The sequence below is a fragment of the Oculina patagonica genome, chromosome 12 (assembly GCF_052425735.1).
Source record: "Oculina patagonica isolate OP01 chromosome 12, crgOcupat, whole genome shotgun sequence".
NCBI lineage: Eukaryota > Metazoa > Cnidaria > Anthozoa > Scleractinia > Oculinidae > Oculina > Oculina patagonica.
In genome coordinates, this window is record NC_135769.1 from 28023564 (window position 1) to 28046378 (window position 22815).

At 39.5% G+C, this 22815-nt stretch overlaps 1 protein-coding gene across 1 annotated transcript; it reads right to left on the reverse strand.

Moving 5' to 3' along the window:
• Nucleotides 1-1212: 1212 nt before the first annotated feature.
• On the reverse strand, nt 1213-21503 carry LOC144632813 (GATOR1 complex protein NPRL3-like). The gene is made up of 17 exons (XM_078491553.1): nt 21316-21503; nt 21192-21246; nt 20591-20626; nt 19038-19176; nt 17301-17369; nt 16375-16457; nt 14421-14491; nt 13098-13173; nt 11877-11985; nt 8397-8431; nt 7462-7575; nt 5958-6000; nt 5055-5161; nt 4330-4459; nt 3346-3399; nt 2479-2759; nt 1213-1761 (listed from the first exon to the last, which is right to left on the reverse strand). Exons 1-17 carry the CDS (start codon nt 21428-21430, stop codon nt 1602-1604), a joined length of 1677 nt encoding a protein of 558 aa, XP_078347679.1. The 5' UTR covers nt 21431-21503; the 3' UTR covers nt 1213-1601.
• Between the last annotated feature and the right edge of the window lie 1312 nt (nt 21504-22815).

Sequence of the window (22815 nt, forward strand, 5' to 3'; positions counted from 1 at the left end):
TTACGAAAATTTTTTAAAAGGACTGAGAAAGTCTTCATTCACACCAGCAAATCATGTCTATGTTAAACCAGGTTTAACAAAATTAAAATCAGCAACAGAAAACTGAATTTTACCAAGGTTCAGTATGTAAGCTCTTATGCCCTATTCGTTATGCTAAAGTCGGCAAACATTAGCTATTTCTACGAAGAAAACAATTTAAAACCATGTTTAATAATTATAACAAAAAAGAATTTTTAACGTGTTAGCTTTGGTGTGAATGCCGTATAAGTCAAAGTCAAGTTATTATATCCCTGCTTTGGTTTTGTTTCCATTCTCGTCTCCATAGCCGCTTTTCCCTCTTAGCTGGAAAAACCCACAAACCACAAGAAGAACGAACAATTTTGTTTTCCTGTGCTTATCCTTATTCCAAGTGAGGACAGCAGTGTCCGTCTTATGCCCAGTGAAAACCAGCCTTAGTAACGCCTAGTATGAGTAACCAGTCTTAGCTTCGCGGTGCCACCACCCCCTGCTCACTTCGTGAACGACGTCGTTTTGTGTTGGACAGATAATGGGTATGCTGGGAAGTGTGTTACGTTATTCAAGCAGTTCGCCTCATAAAGACAGCGAAAAAAGAGAGCAGGGGAAGGTGAACATTCTCCCCCTCTCAATTTGTCTCCGTCTCGTCTAACGTTCACCTCGCGCTATCTGATATGTTATAGGAAAAAGCGTACGACTGCTATGCGAGTTGTTCTAACGCGGCGCGGCCTCATGCACCCAAAGTCATTTTTTAGGTCATTGCAACGGATCGCGAAATTTTAGACGAAATGGCAAGACAACTTTTTTTGTGGGCATACGTGGATGGGTTTCATGTTGAGGAACGACCTCGTTCCCAGGGTCTCTCTCTTCCCCTTTAGCTCCGGGGGACGGGGGAGGAGGAAGAGACCCTGGGAACGAAGTTGGCTAAGGTAGCATCAGGAGAGCGTGACTAGGCAGTCCCTCTTCTGGAATCCCCATGGCAACGGAAGATGTGGCAGGTCCAAACACAAAAGAACAGTCTTACAAAGAACTGAAAAATGTCCTACGCGCAGCTTGATCGCTCATAGGGGAGAAGCTTTACCCTAAGTCGCCTCACGCTACGGAAACTTGGATAAGCTCCATTCGGCTGCGTGGCCCGTGACTTCGAAAGCGCAATCAGCTGGCACTCGGCAGACGGCGACAAAATGAACTTCAGGGTAAATTTTTCCCGTTTTATTTTCTTTTCTTTTTTTTCAATATTGTTAATTATTTTTTATTAAAATTGTTAATCTGCTTTACCGTTTCTTTTCAACGGAATTTTATCGCTTCTAGCGCAAAAACCGGGAAAAAAACTTGATTTCGTCGGGGTATCACAAGCAATGCGGTGGGCGCGTTTCAATTCAGACACCATTTTGCGCATTTTGGGGGACCAGTTTTGTTTCTTTTTTGTGGCAAGTTTAAAAGCAAGCCACGCCGCATTCATATGCGTTTTTTTGTATGTGTCCTTTAAGCAAAAAAATAGGAAAGGGGAGAGGAGGGAACAGGGACATTTTGTTAAAATTTCACGTTGGTGGGATAAATGCCCGTTCGTTTATCTTGATTAATTGTCATCTGTTGTAGAAATACAGCGTCACTGGGTCTTCATGCTGACAGGAGAACAGGACATCTCTGAACTTATCAATCAGTGTCAGAAGCGCCGATCTTCTCAAATTCTCATAATACATCACTTCTTCCAGGTGATGGTTTCCCCTAAAATAAGGCGTCAATCTGTAAAAAAAAAAAAGTATCCGTTTTTAGATTCACACCATGTGTGTGTGTGTGTGTGTGGGGGGGGGGGGGGAGGGGGGCGTGTAATTGTTGTCTGGTTGCAGCATATTGTGGAGTTTTTGTCTTACGAGGGAACTGACTATAGTTCACATTATTATTCAACAAATACGCGCGCTGCCCATATATGGTCAAAATGTTATTGATATCTGTCATCCGTACATATAAGATATCCTGCGATTAACCTGCGATCAGGCGTTTTTTTTCAGGTTATCCTGCGATATACGTAGGTTGCGAAGATCCATCCGAAGCCTTGTAGAGCGCTGCATAATTGCAGTTTTTCTATCTGCAGAATGTGTTTCGTTGACAATTTGTTAAATAATAAAACAATTATCCTGCTCAATCTTGCGCAATGTCGTCTGATTTTAGCCAACTCGGCCTACGGCCTCGTCGGCTAAGTATCGGGCAATATACCGCGCGATTTCGCAGGATAATGGTTAAATATATGTAGGTTGCCAAGAATTGTTCAAGAATTGTTCGATTGTTCGCTGCATAACCACCGTTTTCCTAGCTGCAAAATTTGTTATGGTGACAAATTGTTGATTAATAAAGCAATTACTCTGCTCAATCATGCGGAATATCGTCTGACTTTTGCCGACGAGGTTGTAAACATCAGGTACTATTCCGCGCGATTTCGCAGGATAATTGTTAATTATTTACCGAGTAAATAACTTTAAATCTTCCGGGTCCATTGCAGCAGGCACTTGAAGCACGCTTTTCCTTTCAGCGTATGTCAAACCCTTTAGCTCCTCCTCTAACTCGGGATGTGCTTCATTTTCGGCCGGTTCCTGTTGGTCAGCGGCGAACGACGACAGATCATCCGGGAAACTGTCGCCAAATATCCAGCGTACCCTGCGGCCTCCTCGACCCAAGCCTCCGTTTTGGGCATTAGGCCACTGGTCAGTTTGGACGGTGGGTACCAGGAACACGTAGGTGTGCAGCTGTCGTATAGTAACGATAGGAGGGAATGGAGAAGACAACGTTACTGAAATACGACCATAATTACTGCCCAATAAAGATCATGCGATGAACTCTAGATGATTCCCCTTTTATCTTTCTAAATGTAATGCATTCATGAGCACGTCAAAATAACTTTAGTTTAAAGGAATGACTCTCAAAAGTAAGCGTTACTTGACCTAAGGATCTGTTTACACGGGGAACGTTGTCCCACGTAGGAGGGTTACCCTCTCTCCCGAGCCATCTTTTACCAAGCGTTTATATGAGAAAAGTTGCCCGTTCCGACCGCGCCAAAATTTTGGCCCTCCTGAGTCATACTCTGTATGTCCAGACGTGTTCCTGGTGGATCAAAATAGCTGAAGCATTTACATGGAATAAAGTTGGCTCGCCCCCAGGTCAGCCTATCTTCAAAGGCAAGTGACCACCCACCAAGGTTGCCCTGCCCGCCGCCGCCGCCTCCTCCTCCTCCTCCTTCCTCCTCCTCCCTTTAATTTCCGTTCACTATTGACCATAGACGTAACCACACAATAGCGACGAAAATAAAACGCCATGCTGTCACCAAATCATTACCTGAATTAACAGCCTCCGCTGCAACATCCAGACGACCATTTGCACTTGCTCAGCCTGAAAGGACGTATAGAACGTTAGTTAGCTAGACATCAGAGGCAAACTCCTTACTTGTGAATGATGTGGAAGGCTCAAACTTAAGCTTTCCTAACTGGCTGAAGACAGGACAGGAGGAAGGTGCGTGGAGGGTGGGGAGGGAGGAGGGGGTGTGGAGAGGAGTGGGAAAGACCGTGATAACATACTTCCTACAGACACCTTAAAAATGTTTAAAGTTATTGGCGCTTACTAGGTTGAGGCGAGATGGCAAAAAAAGAATCATCCACAGAAAATACGTAAGACTTTCAGTAAGAGTATATTTACAGTCAACTCTCTCTCGAGACCGGCTCCAACTGTCTGTCTTAGAGAGGTGTCCGTCTTATAGGGAGTTTAGTTACAGTAAAATGACTGGAAGGGACGGGACCAACACCAGGTGTCCGTCTTATAGGTGTCCGTTAAGAGAGGGTTGACTGTAGCTATGCAGTAAACACCCGCATATAAGAACACATGATTTCGGAGGTCAGGCTGATCGGGTTCTTATTTAATGGGTGCTTAGTGACAAATCAGCCTCAAAGTGTTCTTAAAATGTTCTTAAATTTCTATATTAGTAATATTACCCAAAAATGCCCCTAGATGTAAAATTAGCATACCTTAATAAATATTCTTTGATTTTAATGATCACAATCAATACTGTATCATTGAGCCTATACATGAGATGACTGGCTGTCCTTCATTATGGGTAATTATGAATAAAATAACTTGTTTTTTATGTAATTATGGCAACTTTTCCATTTTATAAGAACATGCTGAATTTTTCAGGCCGATCTTGTTCATATAAAAATGGGGCTTTATTGGCCAAATTTCAGCCTTGTGTTCTTGATCCATTTGTTCAGATATGCGGGTGTTTACTGTATTTCCAAATAGTAAACAAAAATAACAAGGGGTTTGTACCTGCTGCTGTGGTAAACCCAGCGGATTGTTGTGTTCACTCAGAGGAGTTGGTAAAGAGAACTCTGACAAGACGTTGTGCAAAGACATCCGAGGAAAGCGTGAAGTGAACTCTTCCACAAGTGGAGATGATCTATTGTAGGACAGAAGAAAAGACACTGGTTAAGTGGCTGAGGACGATTGGCAGGGCAATCAGACAACCGAATGACCGACGGACAGACCGATGGAATGAACGATCGAGCGAGCGAACGAACGAACGGACGGACGAGCGAGCGAGCGAGAGAATGCGGCCGGTGCGAACAAACAAACGGATGAACAGAGGGACGGAGGCGGACGGAGGAACGTTGACGGACGGACGGGCGGATGAATGATTTTCTATTGATTTTCTAGCTGCGTCCGATTGGAACACAAGGCCATGAAGACCACTGGATGGTTGGAGGTAATAGCACGATTAGGACGATAGTAACTTTAGGAAGGATTGTACAACAGGGCTGCTTGGAATGAAGATGGGTGTGATACTTAACAGTGATAAACGCCGGATAATTTTAAGTGGCAATAAATGAAACGGTTATGAACCGGTTATCCGTCGGTCTAAGAACCAGAACTGGCAACAAAATGAACCCACAATCCCAGGTCTTGAGTTCATTTCTAACAGAGCCGTTTACGAGGCACGAGGCCAGACGGTAGTAGATAGAATAGATGAAACGAGCCGTATATTGCCAACTTACATGCTAGTAGAGGAGTCTGGTGCGACAACATACACGTTGCTCTCACAGAGTGGGTAAATGATAGTCGCCATTCCCCAGTAAACCAGATGAGCTGCAATGGCAAACACCTGACAGCACAGAATATTCAAAACAAGATCAGTTGCATGGTAAATATACTGATTCATCTAAGACTGAAATCTTTAGAACTCAGTAGCGTTTGATATACAAAACAAAATGCACGTCTGCTTTTTAAAAACAACTGAGGAACAGGAACAGATAATGTCCAAGGACAAATATCGGTGCATATTTTTGGAGCCAAATGAAGGCTATTGTGTTTATTATCCTTTAAATGTTTTTACGCAAGGCGGCTCATTTTGGGAGACTTTTTCTCAAAGATTTAAACGTCAAGGTTATTCCGACTGCATTCAGAATTGTTGCTGGGCTGTTGAGAATGTTCAGGTCTATTCAATTTTACAGTTAACTTGGGACGAAAACTTATCGTGCGAACGTAAATGGCAAAGTTTGAAAACTGAGGAATATCACTTGAGGGATATCATCTGTTATTAAAAACTAGCAATGGTATATTGCAATTCCTGAGTTTTGATTGGTTAACAGGCAAAGGTATATGAGCTCATATACCATTGTCCACAAATATGGTAGCCGATACGTGTTAACGAGAACAGCCGGGGAGCTCAAATATTGCAATTCTTTGGGTGTTTTAAATAAAACAATTATTCCACTCGCGCTTGTTGGATATGAGATAGTTATAGCCAACGAGGCTATATCGTTGGCTATCTACCATCTCATATCCATCCAACGTGCGCTCATGGAATAATTGTTAAATATTCCCCAGTTTTGGCTATGTCACGTGACGTGTTTAAGCCAATCGCGCGCGCGAAAAATATTTGATGGATTTTATAGTACCTGCGATAGTGGGATGTCAGTGTCCTGTGATAGTGTTTGAAAGCTGTTGATACAAAAAGTAATACATGTAGTGAGTCGCTTGTAGCAAAAGTATGCCCAGCAGGTTAAACAGGCAAGTTCGTTGCTTCAGCCCTAACAATTTGCCAGTACCTGCCTGGGTGAAGAAAAACAGTGTGAGAGTAAAGCGAGGCCTACACTGGGACCCAAAATCGCCCAAAGTCGCTCTAAGTATAGATATTTTCTGTAACAATGCTTTATGGTGTACCAGGATGATTCCCATGTACATGTATACAACAACTGTACTTGGGTCAGTCACCTAAAATTGCCTAACAGGTCACCTAAAATTGCCTAAAGTCACTCAAAATGGCCCAAAGTCGCCCAAAATCGCCCGTAATTTTGGACAAAATGAACTAAAATCACCTAAAAACGCCCAAAGTTACGGCGACTTTGGGTCCCAGAGTAGGCCTAAAGCGCCTTGTACAAGAACTCAACACGCTGACCCCGGCTCGCCTACGAACCTGGACGCAGCACACCAACCATTAGGAGAGCAGGGGTGGCGCAGTGGTGAGAGCGCTCGCCTCCCACCAGTGTGGCGCGGGTTCGATTCCGGCCCGGTACCATATGTGGGTTGAGTTTGTTGTTGGTTCTCGTCCTTGCTCCGAGGGTTTTTCTCCGGGTTCTCCGGTTTTCCTCCCTCCACAAAAACCAACACTCCAAATTCCTATTCCGATCTTGGATGCACGTCTTAACAAGCTCCTGAGCTCTTTTGTGTAACGTGAGTAAATAAGTTACAAAAAATTACATCACACGTACCTCCCATTAGGCAGTAAAGAAATAAAATTGAAATATGAAGGTAGATGCATGAGCTATGTTGTGCTAATATACAAACGGTGTAAGCTATATGGGAGGAGCGGTGGCTTTATGGTTTGTGCGCTAGACTCCGGATCGAGCGGTCTGGGATCATTGTGTTACCTGCGATTAGGCGTTCTTTTTTCTTAGCCTGATCGCAAGTTAATCATTGTGTTGTGTTCTTGAGCAAAACACTTTACTCTCACAGTGCCTCTATACACCCAGGTATAAATGGGTACCGGTGAATTTAATGCTGGAGGGTAACCCTGCGATGGACTAGCATCCTATCCAGGGGGGGGGGGGGAGTAGAAATAGTCCTAGTCACTTCATGCGACGGAAATCATCACAGCGGTCAAACGCAAAAATTGACGTCACATCCCTCTTCGCCGCCTCGAACTTTTGACTCGAAAGTGAGCAAACTTTTGCAAGACGTATAAACCTTAACTTTCCAGGGACGGCGTAAACTTTTGGCTTTAAAGCAAAAGTTTACAGAAAATTTAAGACTTCGTATGGAAAATTTTGGCGGCAATTTCACATGAACTGCGCACGCGCGCTGCGTTTGACCGCTGTGTGACGGAAACCAGGATAGGTTTCGGCCTGATGGGCCACTAGACTCGAATGCAGACTTGACCTTACTTTACACTATAAGCCATACCTCTTGAGAGGACTGGCCATTCTCACAAGTCTTGTGACTGCTGGAGAACAGTCGCCTGGTAGAGAAGCTACCAGGTAACCTTCATCTACTAGAAATAGGAGCGTGTGGTATGGCCTGCATGAATACAAAGTAGTGTAAGTAGTGTATATTAAATAAACTACACTGACTTTTTCTTAAAAAAGTGGCTATTGACGGAATTTGGAAAGGTTAACATGGAGTACGAAACTAAAGTTTTGTATCACTTGGTGAAACAATCAGCTTGCCATTTATGTATCAGTCAATTCCAAGCGAGATCATCCCCCGCCGGGCAAACCCCCGGGCATTTGACTTTTTTCAAAATGTTTGATCAAATTCCCCACTATGTGGGCCAGTTGCACGGTCACGGGGCTGAAATGTCATTGTGAGTCGGTTTTCTCTTTAAATCGCGGTCGTTTTGCCTACGAGTACGAGAGAATTCGCTTAAATGACCAGTTACCTTCTTGTTAACACTTGGTCTAAACGGACACTCATGCCCTATTATTAGCTAGTTTTACTAGGAAAAGATAAATACATTGAAACTAGGTACTTTACATTAACGTAACCAAATACTAACTTCGCGCACTTGAGTTCGCTAGCGTTTTAAAGTTATGACGCATTTTGTTAACGGTCAAATGCCCCACCATCCGGGCTTCAAGTCGATCAAATTCCCCACTATCTGGGCTCAGTAGCGGTCAAATGCCCGGGGGTTGCCCGGGGGGGGGGGAACTTACACAGGTGTCAGTGAAATAGAAACCCTTCCTCCTTGGTCAGGGCTGTTAGCTTCTGGAAATGCTAAAAAATAGGTTTTAAAACTACTTGTTTGCTAAGTTTAAGGATTTAATTCTACGCACTGGTTCACAGTTTCTGTGTTAGACAGGAGAACCACTAACTTATTACAGTGACAATTCAAAACAAACCTGATGGCCGCAAGCGATTTATGTATGGCTTCGGGCTGAAACAGAAAGACATTATTCTTAAGCTGTCATTGATTATTCAACAAGTCAAGCTTTTATTGCTTTTTCCTCCTTCTAAAAAAAGTGGTAAAATTCGAACATAGCACCTAAGATAACTCGTTGATTGCTGGAGAAATTAACATATCTATGCACTCCTTTAAAGCCTGGTTTTCACTAGCGACGCAAGCACGTGCGCAAGGATAACAGCTCTTATTTCTCTGTGAAAAAGTCTCAAGCAAAAGCACAAGCGCATTGCATTTGGATGGTTGTGCTTGTGCTTTTTGTCCTTTTTTCGTGATCGCGCTTGTGCTTGCCTGTGCGTCGCTAGTGAAAACCAGGCTTAAACTAATCCAGGTGAATTATGATTCAGACCAAAGAATATTAATTGACTAAATTTGATCGTCATAAACGAGAATCACTGTGTGAAAGTTCCTTTTATAAAAGTCCAGACAATAGCATGCAATAGAAAGTTTTAATTGTTAAAAGAGAGTTATAAAAGGTTAAACAGCAGCGGTCACTTCGCCCCACGTCCCGCTACATGAAGCGACTAGGAGTAATGCTACTTTCCCTTAGACGGGATGCTTGTCCGTCGCACGCTATTCCTCTCCTTCCCCAGAAGTTTGCAAAGGTTGTCCTTACAGTTTGCTGGGGAGGGGACGGAGGGGCACTGAGAGAGTTATGTCATGTGTAGGAACACAGCACACAGATCTGAGGGGAGCAGGGTTGGCGCAGTGGTGAGAGCGCTCGCCTCCCAGCAATGTGGCCTGGGTTCGATTTTGGCCCAGTTTCATTGGGTCAATATACCCTCCACCCTAAAGGACCCAATGTGGAAGCACTGGCACGTGAAAAAATAAATACCGTCACAAGTTGTTGACCTGACCAGTGGTTTGGATCAGTCAGGTATGAAATAGATGAAAGCATTTGATGACAACGTCTCTATCATCACAATAGTTCTCGTTTGTTTATTTTAGAACATTTTAGTATCTTTTAGGGCTCAATGAGGCTTAAGCTACTCCCAGATCAATAATTTTGGTCTCCCTCAGTTTATGGGTTTAGTTCCAATTATTTTTCCGAATTAAAGATCATCATCATCATCATCACCTTTATTTACACACTATAGGGGTTTAAAGCACAATGCTTGTGGGGTCGTGTATTATACTTAATATTACAAAATACTAATAAACTAATATATTTCTATATTTTCTTTAGTCAAACACTTTAAAATGAAAGCTAGCGATAAAAGTAGCGAACAACGTTTCGCTGTCTTCATGACAGCATTTTCAAGTTCAGTGTCAATGTCAAGTGCAATGGCTATTTATGAATATGATTTTATAATAGAGCGTGAAGAATGTAGTGAAGTATTTTGAATGTAATTAGCGGTACAGAAAAATTAGGAACGCATTGGTCTACGAGAAAAGTTTTTTACGGATAGAGTCAGATTGAGTGTTTAGGGACCAGTCAATAAGTACCAGGGGGGGTGGGCCGGAGCAATCGGAAAAGAGGTGGCTCGAAAATTTATGACCCACCCCTTCCTTCTGGCTCAAAACTGACTGACCCACCCCTGATAGGGGGTTGAAAATTACATGACCCACCCCCTTTGCTAATAACATCAAGGGATCAATCATTTCTTTATCATCTGTTAGGGGATGGAGGTTTTTTATTTGACTTCAGCTTTTAAAGTGAAATTGTCTACATAGTCATTTTCCCTGATGGACACTGCTGTTCCACGTACATCTTTTTCCATTTCTTAACACAACAAATTAAAGAAGGATGAATTTATCACTTCTTATACAGATACTAGCCTTTTGTAAGTGTTCCACATATTTGTGTGTAAAGTCCATGGGGAAATATAGACACAAACATATGGAAAAAGCTGAATCAGTATGTAATATTTATTCATAATCAATTATTGAAGAGTTTATATCTTTATACAGAATGACAGAAACTACAACCACTGTCCATCATGCAAAGTGTTTGACTACAGAGTTTATTAGTATTTAAAGGCCCAAAGCCCAGCATGAATCTGTGCAGGTTTAAGAGAAACAGGCCAAACTGATGTTAGGGACGGACCATTAGAAAAGTGATGGGGGGGGGGGGTGGGGATAAAAAAAAAAAAAAATTCATGCAAGCCAAAATGGTAAGAAAAAAAAATCGTGCAAAGGGGAAGGCAAAAAAAAAAAAAATCCGTGCAGAAGGAAAGGCTCTAATAAGCTCTGAAAATACCTGTCATCATTTAACACTTGATGAGATCAATTATTCGACGAAATGTATGGTGGAGAACGCTGAAAATAGCATTTCCGAGCATAAGAAATTTCAACATTTTCCTTATTAACTATTTTTTGTAGAAAGGGGTGAATCATGTTTATTTCCAACCTTCGATCAGGGCTTGGTCAGTCAATTTTGAGCTAGAAGGAAGGGGTGGGTCACATATTTTTCTTTTCCAATTGCACCGCCCCTTGACCCCCTCACCCCTCCCCCCTCTCAGTACTTATTGACAGTCCCTAACGGATGAAATCAATGAACAACAGCATTTTTATAATATTTAAACTATTAAGCAAATAATCAACAAAGCAACATTTGTCAAAAACATTGTTTAAAGTAGCAATACATGGCATTTGTCTGAAAAAAAAAAAAACATTTGTCTAAAAAAAATTCGAGCAAAGGGTTTCACCCGAAAAAAAAATTCCTGCACAAGAAATGGACAGAAAAAAAAATTCGTGCAAGCCGAAAATTCCCCACCCCCCCCCCCCTATCACTTTTCTAATGGTCCGTCCTTTATGATCACAAGCCATCTAGGGGGGTCAGGGGGCATGCTCCCCCGGGAAATTTTTATATTTGGGCCTTTTGAAATCGCTAGAAATTCATTTAAAACTGCTCACATGGAGAAATTTATCAATTTTATATACTGATGAATACAACTTTTCTTGGAACTATAACAGTTTAAAGTTAGTGAATAAATAAGATGACCCACCCCCTACATGTAGATCAAATTTACATAACCCACCCCTTTTCGAGGGCTCAAAAACTGATGACCCACCCCCTTTCTGCTCCGGCCCACCCCCCCCCCTGTACTTATTGACCAGTCCCTTAGTTCACAGCCCTCTATTTTTTCGTATTTTTTTGATCGAATGAGTGCAGCAAAAGAACAGTGAGAGAACTGGACGCCAGCGCAAAACAGAAGAAGCAGAGGCTGTGGACAGTCTAAGAAACATCTCATAAATGAGACAGTCCAGTTTACTTTGACATTTCTTCAAGATTGAAAAGTGCTTCAGGTCAAGGGCGTTGGCTGCCAGGTTGTGTTTCTGCTCCAGATTATTTTTCAACGAACATTCCCTCCCCCTTAGCTTCCTACATAACTCTACATCAAGGCTGTGTTGTACTTTTGTTAAGCATTTTTTGTCTATAGCTAGCTTTACTCTGTAAAAAAGTAAAAAGAGAAGTTACCTTGATATGAACTGTTCCCTGGTTTAAGTTGTGAACTTTATGAGGAAGACAAAAGCTAACATTCACCCAGCCATTGATTTTAAGTCGCACAGATCCAGTAGCACACAAGCTGAGGAAAACAACATTGAAAAAAAAAATCAATAATTGACAGTCAGTCTCGCTATCTCAAGAATTGACTGAACCTGTAGCTTATGCTACAAAACATACACATACTGTAGCCTGTTCCAGACGTTCGGTTAGCTCAAAGAGAAAAAGTGAAAAGAGGTTTAGTCAGAGAGATGTGGCGAAATAAAAAGTTCTAAATTGCTCCCACACCCTAAATCCCTCACAATATTTCCATATTTTTCGCCAACTCTTTGCACTACCGGTAATGCTGTGGAACAGGCAATGGTACTATAGAGTAACAAGAAACTTCAAGCAGTTTATAACCGTGCGGTTAACGTTTGACCACCTTCTTCAGTTCTTTGGCCAGAAAGGCATGGCGCCACACAGTAAAAACTCTTTAGAATAGCAGTCACTTGAGAAACACACAAGTCGTGTTTGCGTCAGTCACGAAGTGTGAGTAAGATGAATTTCCTTCATCACGTCATCTCCTGCCTGTCCGGATAAATTCCTGCTTACGCATTCAAATATTTATTATGTTCAAATGTTGAATATGTTAAAGCCAGACCAGTTCGTGGATGGTGTTAAGAAGAAGTCTATTTCACGCCAAAATAAATAGTAGACTAAGGCCATCCCGTTGTAATTCTCCGTTTAGCCTCGTTCGACGAGCTTTTGCAAGTATAAATAGAGCATGCCTGACTGTGTTATAGCTACCGGTACATAGCTACATGCATGCGATCCCGTTGGTCTGGCGTAGTGGTAGTTTTAAATAGCTTGGACATATCCAAGTGGTCTTTGGTTTCACTATGTGATTATTCAGCCTTCTCAACTGGTAAAACGCTCGAATGAAACAAAATTATACATTTCACTCTGAACAGATAGCAGAGTGTTCATGTTGAACGAGTGATCGCTAGTAAACATCAAATCTTGCGTGACTGTGACAAAGCAGCTGGTTGGGCCGCGTGGGTCTGGAACGATTTACCAACAAAAAAACTACAAAGAAACGACAAAAAAATGCCAGCCAGATTATGAACCGGCTACGCACGGTTAATTAGGCATTTAGTAATAAAACTAACATCTCATACTGTTCTTGTGCTAAAGAAAAGGTGATCAACAAACCTTTTAAATACATCTTGTAAGTCTCTTGCCAGCTTGCTTCTAGGAAGGATGTGTTGAAATGGCGATTCTGCACAATCTGTTTAAATCAGTATTTTGTTTGGTTTAATAAATACACAAGCATAATCAGCAACCAACAGATTTACTACTTGGAGCATTTTATGGCATGATTCTAGATAAGCTTTCAAGGTAAAAGGTTAAGCCAGTTGTCCAGCCAAGTCGCTCATCAGGCCGGAGCTTATCTCGGTTTCAGTAGCATTAAGCCTCTAGGAGCCGGTATTTCTACTGTCCTCTACTCCCCTGAATGTGATGCTAGTCCACTGCAGGTTACCCCCAGCAGTAAATTTGCAGGTACCCATTTATACACCTGGGTGGAGAGAGGCACCATGAGAGTAAAGTGTCTTGCCTAAGAACACATGCCAGTGCCCTGGCCAGGGGTCGAACCCAGACCGTTCGATCTGGAGTCCAGCGCATTAACCATTAGGCCACCAAGGCAAGGTATATAAAAGGGATTTCCAGCAGGTCAAATAACCATTACTTGCATGTAATCATTGGAAGTTTTAAAGTAATTTGTCAGGTCAGGTAGCTGATCTTGTCGGGTTTTTGACCTAAGACCACTCTCTTATCTGGAATACTGTTTGAGCAGGTGCTTATTTTTCACTTTGCTTTGATAAAGGGCTTTCAGCTTTTAAAAATTCACTACAGTAAAAACCCGCATATAAGAACCTAGGATTTTTCAAGTTAGCCTAAACAGGTTCTTATATAAATGGTATTTAGTGTACAATTAGGCTTAATAGGTTCTTAATTAGGTTCTTAACTTTTGTTCAAGAAAAAAGTAGAATTTTTAAATGACCTGGTCTTTAATGTCCAATAACAGTATTCTTGGAGGCTTCGGTAAGCAAAATACTATACTATTTCAATCTGATTCTGTTAAAATCAAACCTATGCTGCAACCTTCACTATAATTCCCAATAAATCTTGTATACAAAACAAATATATTTTTGAGAAGATTTTTTAATTCTATATTTTTGAGAAGATTATTTTTTTCTTTTTTTGAAAATAAGAACCTGTTTTAGAATTTTAGCCTAAAATGGTTCTTATGTGAAGGGTGTTTAAAAATGAAATTTTAGCCTAACAGGATCTTAAATGTTAGGTTCTTATACGCGGGTTTTTACTGTATGCCGGTTTTTTTTTAACCTTTATCGAGAACTTGCAGTTGATAATCAACAAAGTGTTTCACTTGCTCACTGATGTAAAACACAACAGTTTCTTTAGAAACTTAAAACTTTAATTTTAGATAATAAGTTATTTAATTTTATACTGTACCTTCTGGCATTGTGGACATTTCATCATGTACAGAAAGCATAGTTTCTCTCTCGGAGCTCAGATATCTACACCTAAAGACATCATTCAACACAATTAACTACCAGTATTACTTCTTACCTATTTTTTTACATGTAACAAATTTATTGATCACAACAACCTAGTTTATATCAGTTTATGCGACACCAGTTTCTTAAAGTCTGATTGTAGTTTGACATACATGTATGTGTTAGTTTAGACTAACCACGTTCCCAGATCTACACTATTCGCAAAGAGTAGGGCACGAAGTTCCCGGTGTTGTGGTCTGGCCTTTGTGTAGTAAATTACAGTATGTGTACAGCGCATTTGAACATTACATATGAAAAATGCGCTATATAAATTGATTATCATTATCATTATCATTATCTTGCGGGAAGGCGAGATCTGTTCAAGTAAGAAAATTCAATTTTTTGATTGGCTGTTTCAAAACATGGCTGTCACAGCGCTAAAATTTGAACGTGCAATGCAAATTAGAGATCCTGCACACAATCATAATAATTATATTCATTTTTGGGACGTTTCGTTGTTTACAGTCGGCCTCAAAAGTCCAGAAGATTTCTTTTTAGTTCTTCTCAGCATTATAAAGCTATTTCTTATGAATAACAATGTTTAACAATAGAGAATCCGCCGTACAAATATTTACGTTCGATTACTTGACTCAATCAAATTTGCATAAAATCTAGACAGGTCTAGTCATTGCATGTAACCGCCAAATGAACAATTTTTTTAAATCAAATAAATATTTTTACCCAAACTAAAGCTTTTATGATTGCCTTCTGCTTTATTCTTTAGTAAAATACTCTGCTTAATATTATTCCAGGAAAGACGAGAATGGTAAAGCATTCGTTATTCATTTGGTTGAGCCAGGTTTGATTGCCATTTTCTTAGAATTGTCTTGGGCATGCGCAATTGACTCGCCTGCCACATTAATTCCTGACAGGCAATCATGTGGTAAAAATCGGATTTGACCTGATCTCGCCTTCCGGCTCGTCTACCTGCGAGATCTGGGAACGAGATTAAGTTTAGACTGGCAATTTATAATAATGAATTCACATACCAGTAAATTTGCTTGCATAACAGTCACTCTGTGCATTATGAGGGATAAGTTATGGGTGAAAATTTTGGCATCAGGCATAGAGTGAACTAAACAATGTGCAGTTCCAAAAAATATCCATACCCACCCCCCACCCCACAGAAGCTCACTGGAAATTCCAAGGGGTGGGGGTCTCAACAGCCAAAATTTGAAAAGGAAAGTATGAAGCTAAACCAGAGTTTGGTTGGGGATTCAAACCCCTAAAAAACTTTCATGTGAGAGGTGTGGATATTTTGTGGAACAACACAGTCACTGTTGTGATTCGCCAATGTTGCTAGTGGGAAGAGGAATGGACAAAAGTGAATTTCAGGTCCAAATGATTTCAAACTAGTTTAAAGAAAGAAAACTATATATCAAACTGGTTTGAATAATTTTGACCAGAAACTAGGGGTGACTATTGAGGTCATTTGCCTATTGCGATAGTCAAATTCCTATTGATGCGATAGTAGTGACACTATTCCGATAGTATTGTAATTAGTGACTTTATAGCGTCATAATCATTTCTTTTTCCTCGAGGGGGTGGAGTTAATTTTTGAACCACCATTTTGAACGTGGATAAGGCTCTGGAGAGAGCGACATCCGTGAAGTTTACTTTTATGGATTGTAACACAGTATGGATTCTGAAACAGCGAACAGAAAGCAGAGAAGGACGGCAGAGAACAATAGTTAACAAGATCAATAGTTAACGAGACTATCGCGTTTGTTATCGATATTGTTATCAATGCATCACTATTGGAACACCCCCAATCGCGATGCATCGATAGTTCGATGTATCGTTACACCCCTACCAGAAACTCATCTTAAAACTACTGGTATTCACTGTACCTTATCTCTTCATGTTTCAAGGCAATTGCTATTCTCTTGGACAAGTCATGATAACAGTGAACTACTGATGGTTCTACACTTGCCTATAAAGACGTAGATGAAAACAAATGTCACTTGAAATATGTATGTGACCCACAGTAGCTCACTACAATCTCCAGCACACGTGCACAACCAAACCGGAACCAGGTTTCTTGGTTCCGGTTTGGATTCGTCCAGAGCCATTGAGTTTCCCGAGCACTGGTCAAGGGGAAGGCAAGCTCTGGGAACGAGATTGACAGTAGCTTGGATACATGTGGTTGAAATTATCTTTTACTACAAAAATCACCAAACTGCAAAATTTTTATGCTGCTGCCCCACCCACTTTCTTCTACTCCCCTGCCTACTTTTGTCAGAAAATTCCAACTGTCACTTTGTCGCTTATAATTCACAGCTTGCTGAATTACGTCACGATCGTTGTTAAATCAAGCATCAACTTAACGGTTAGTAGAAAAGAAACTTAATAAAAGTTCGGTTAAAAGAAGTGCTTGCCATTTTCTCTAAGTGGTTATATGTTGAGATTTGGTGCTAATTTTATGTTTTGGTGTGAAAAAAAAAGTGCAGTTCAAACAAAGGACTCAGTGTCAGCAAGGAGGCAAAGCAAATGAGGCACAGGAATTTCTGGAATTTGTCAAGAATTAAAGTGGGTGGGGCAGCAATATAAAAATTCCTCCCTGTTTGGCAGTTTGGAGATTTTCATGGTACATAGGTTAACAGGCTGCATGCAATACATGAGTAGAGATGAATTTTTCTTAAAGAGAAAATTTGAAATGTTTCACTTTAAGAGGCTGAAAATAATCAACTAATTATTAAATAATTAATAATTGACGAATAAGTTTTATTAAGTAATTTCTCAATTTATAATTATAGCAAAATGAATTTACAAATACCTGTAGGACAAAGACAACATTGAAGAGCTTCATCATCACATCATCTTTCCTTGATGAGGAATCACTTCTCTATTGATCAGATGAATTTGGATGATTATTTAAATTATTATTAACTCAATTAAAAATATATCAGTTAGAAGCTTTTCCTGTGTTAAATCCTCAGTTTATTGTATTCAATAACTGTGTAATCTGGCACACTGATTAATGTTTTCGCTGTTTTTCCCTTACTTGCTCAAAACTGAGTTCTACATTATAAGTTTCAACACATAATAACTTTCATTCAATTTCAAAAATTAAAAGTAAACCACATGAAAGTACTGCTCAATATTAACAGCTTGAATCATTGAAAAGGTACATAGTATGGTTTCATTCAAAGAAATAGAACTGCCTTGTGACATTACCACATAGTATATCTTTATTATTAACTATTACTGCCATACACATCCACACGCATAACAAATGTTCACAATTTTAATGATCAGTCGACGAAATAGAAATTACACGGTGAAACTCGAAGATACGGTTGCTAAAAACAAACACGAAATTAACAAGTTACGATAAAATAAAATGAAAAGAAAGCGACAGGAAAATAAACGAAACTATATAAAACGACAAGAAAAGATACTTACAAACGTTGTATGGCACAGGAACAAACGATGTAGAAATAAAATCTTTGAGAAGCGATGAGCGATGGACGAAGTGAACGATACTAAATCTAAAGACCAACTGGCCAACTAACGGTGAAACTAACACGAAGACAAATGAAACAAAGCGAAATTATGCATAAAAAACCTAACAGAATGTAAATGGCACGAAGACACGAAAGCGAACGAAAACAATGAAAAGACGGAAACAAAGAAATACATGCAAAATAACTATAATTAGAAAAAAGTCAAATGCGGCAGCAACATTAACAGCACCACATGTAACTACTGCTCAAGCTTTTATATAAATGGTCACCCACTAGGACCACTTAAGGAGTCTCACAACTGTTTTCAGATCTTTCCAGCTCTCATACCTTGATGAGTCGCTGTTACATGCATTTGTCAAATTCTCTGGAGCAGTTTCAGAGCCAACTTAAATTTTTGAAAATTTTAGGTTGCTCTGAAACCGCTCCAGAGAACTTTTTTAACCTTAGCAAAAAGTTGTATCTTAACATGCGTATCATAATCATTATCAAATGGGGGTCACGGGACTCATTTTTGAGTTATAAGGCAGCACTTAAAGTTAAAAATAAGGGTGTTTTTAACAGGTTAACCATTACCATGGTTACCAGTAACATCAAGTTAATAACCACAATTTGTTTATCAATGATTAGGCATTTGTTTGATACCATTTTTGTAACACCCATATCAAAGTATGAGAGCTGGAAAATGCTGGACTGACTGTTGTGAGCCTCCTTAATATGGTATTGCTTATTGTGCCTTTCAATAACACGCGGACTCTGCACAATCAACAAATTACAGTTTTCACTGCGGCCATCAATCATCTAACAAACCTCTAAGGGAACAGAAGTTTCCTTAACCTGTTAAAAAAGGTCACGTCTGTTGATTGTGATTTGGTAGATTTTGATTTGTTTCTGTTTTTCAAAGTTTGTTGGTTGTCACTTTAATTAATATGATTGACATCAGAGGACATTGCAATTGTTAGATAAGTAGGGTTTTGAACTTTAGAATTTGTGCATTACTGAAAGGTACAAATAACACAGGTTTGTTTTATCAATCACTAAATGCTTACCTTGAATTCTCTGTCATGTCTTCCATAAGCTAGTGTTGGATGACCCACAAACAATACTTCATCAACCTTTAACTCAAATTTGGTTCCACATGCATCAGAATTGGGAGACAAAATGTTTGCAAGTGTGCTGTCTGAGAATCTATGAGAGAGAAATATAGAATGAGTATTGTTTGTCTGCTTGCAGTATGTCCTTACTTAAACCATTGTTTTAATCTCCAGCCATATAATTTATATGTTGTGGTCCAATTTTACCCTTGGGACACTGGTATTTTCCTCTGTTTTATATTCATTATCATCTAAATACCAATATTATCATACGTTATAACCGGTATTTTGTCTTTGACAAAAAAGGAATTACTTTACTACAGTTTTTTTTTTCACTACTGTAACAGTTATTTTTCAACAGCTTATTTTTCAACATCTGTCTTTTGACGTCTTTCAATATGCTGTTTGAAATGAGCCAATCAAAACCAATGCATTCCAGTGTTTGTTTCATGCAAATAACAGGGTTCGTTCCCTTTTAACAAACAATTTTCCAGTACTTTTCAAGGACTCAGATTGATTTTTTCCAGGACTCCAATATTCACATTAACCCTTTTACTGGCCAAGATCTCAATATTATTTCTCCTTACTGTCTGTACATTATGTCATTTGGTAAAATGTAAGTTCTGAGAATTCAGTTGTTACTGGAGTTTAACAGATTTCCAAAACTTTCCAGGACCGGTATAAAATTCCAGGACTTTCCAGGTTTTCCAGGACCTGTACGAACCCTGAAATAAGTCCACAAGTTCAGAAGGTCATGCTAGTGGCTGTGATTTGTGTGTTTTGATCTGTCTTGTTTGTTAAGCATGTCAGAAGATGGATGTTAAATTTGCAAGTTGCTCCATGCAAACTGTGCAATATCGTACAGTTGCACAGCAAAGAACATCCAGTTTGACTGTAACAATTATAACTGGAAGGTAATTTTAGGAAATTTTGAAAAAGAGACTAATAGTAAAACGACTTCACATAAACTTCAGAATGTTTAGTACAAGCTTTCTTTTCTTTAGACTAAAATCAAATATCTTTGCCAGCTGTGACTTGTGTTCATGCATAGTTACTAGTACTAACTATGGTCAGTGTATGGTTCATGTTACAAATTTGCCATATTGCTCAAGCATCATCATTGAAACCATAGTTAGTAGAGGGGAAAAATATGGCGCAAAATTACAATCTTTATACTTACATTACCAACTGGGACCGAAATTTGCTATATAGACTTCTATATAGATCTTCATCTCCTTCCAAAATTCCTATAACTGCCTCTAAGTCTTCTCCCAAAACAAATAAATCGTCTGCACTGTCCGCCATCTTGAATGAAACTGTGCACGGTCAGAGTCACGTGATGGGTCGGTTCAACATCGGCGGCCGCGCTATTGTTTTGCCCTTTGAAGTGTGCCGGTTTTCCTAACCAGTCCCCCTCTACTAACTATGTTGAAAGCTGTCTCTATTTTTAACCAGCCAATAAAGAGTGCATCTATGTTATATAATAAACACAGAGAATGAATTCTTACCCAATGAGGTGGCCATCTTTAATACCAGAGAAATTTCTGCAACAAACAAACAAACAGGAATATTTTAAAACTTGTCAACATGTGAAGGAGTGTATTCAAGGTATATGAACCATAAGATGTACATAAAGTGACCAAATTATTATTATTTAAAGTGCAATTTAAGCATTATTTGGCTATAAAAATATCCTTAAAGAAATCAAGCTTTTGGCTGTTGGGCTACAGCCTTTGATGAATAAAAATAAAAATTCCATACTATTTTCTAACCCAAAATAATTCAACTGAATGCAAATTAAGACGTGTCAACTTCAACCATAGCCCAGAGAACTGCACAATTTTAAAATCTACACTTAAGATCTTCAGCATAAGCTACATCAAGTGCAGCCCTATACTGTTGAACTGCTATTTACTTACTTTATTAGTCGTTTACTCACTATGCACATCTTTGAAGTGCAAATTCATTCCAATAATTATGTCGCCCACAACCCGTATACTAACCTCCCCAAATCAACCCCTGGCTTAAAAAATCTATTTGACAAATTATTACAAGCCCAGGGCATTATATATAGGAGAATTTCTCTAAAATAAAATTGTCAATCTGTACCTTAAATCTGTATTTTCTTCCACTTTACCCAAGGCAAAGCGATTCTTTGGAATTTCTAAAACGCAAATCAAATTTTAATACAAAGTCACTGCCATACGAGTGCTTTGGCTCGCTTTGTTTTTACCTTTCGCTCGTCGCTCTGTCTGGCATGGCGGTGTAAATGGATAACGAAATAATAGACTTTGCCCTCTACTACCGGCCGTTACCAAAATAATGCTTACAGGATCGCAAAGATCCATCTAGGAACAACTTCTATTCTTCATATTATAAAACGCTGCCACAACAAGTTTGTCCGCCATGTTTTGTTTCTTTGGCCCCAGTCTTCTCACGGGTTCTCCGCTCCACAGAACGGCCTGGGACGAGAGTTGTCAAAACCGCCTGCTTGATCCATTTACCTGCTGCATACACCCAGCCAATCAGAAGTACATACTTCCGAGCCAATCGACAAATTAAAATCGATATCGATAAATCGGAATAAATTTAAAAATATTAGAACTGTTTTTCTTCATATCGATTGTATCGATCAATCGGTAAAAATCGATATCACTCGCACTTTATTTTATCGATTTCTAATGTACTTTGCGGCTGACACCTTCTTAGGTTTCTGTATGGGTCATGTGATCAAACAGCCACGCGAGCGTCATTCATTTGTGTCAACGAAGTGATTGAGATGTATTATTGAAATAAAGGTGACTATGACGGAGTTTTTTGACCATAGCCAGTTGATTCCAATTCTCTCAAGTGGATTTTTGCTCAGTATACATTTTTTCAGGCAAGGCAACAATAAAGGGAAGGGGGTTACTATTTGGGAAAGGAGAAAAGGCATGAAAGACTGTATTCGGGGTGTTAGAAGTTTAAAACGGGACTGAAATGTTGGCGCGAGGGAAAGGAGCTGATGAAAGAAAGCAAAATACCTTATTACATGAAATTTTCGCGACACGTTAATTGAGCTGCGCATATTTCGCGACACTTAAATTTCGCAATTTTGCGAAAAATGTAATTTCTGACGTTTGAATGAATGAATTAGACAGAAATTACTATTCTGACGGCACGGTTGAGAGGTTCGCGGGTTGTTATGGGATGCCTAGGTATATATAGGTTTTGGCGGGAGATTTAGGTCATTCTACGTCGTCAGTCCTCGTGTTCGCTTGCTTTTCTTTTTTCTTTAAAGTGTTGTTTGTTCAGCTTTTGTAACTAGTCTATTGAAAAATGCTCTAGATTATTTAGTACCCTTTCTCTCGGGGTATCGTGAATCACTTTAATTTTGCGTTTTTGGGTAAGACACAATTTACATTTCCTTGGCAATATTATTTAACATGCCTTTGAATTAAATAAAACGACTTCATCAAAGGAACAATGACGTCCAAATTAACAAAAACGCAAGGGCGGGACTAAATCTCGGCAATAGCAACAACTGAGCAGTTCTTACTTTGTCTACCAATCAAAATCAATCAATAACATCTCGAAATAACAAGCTTTATTTGCATGACCATAAGTGCATACAGTATTGCAAAAGCGTACAACTAAACTAAAGCGAAACTTAAAACAATCATTATCATGTATAAATAGAAATGAAAAAAAAAATTATGTATGTGTAACATTACTTTCATTCGCTAGAAGATTA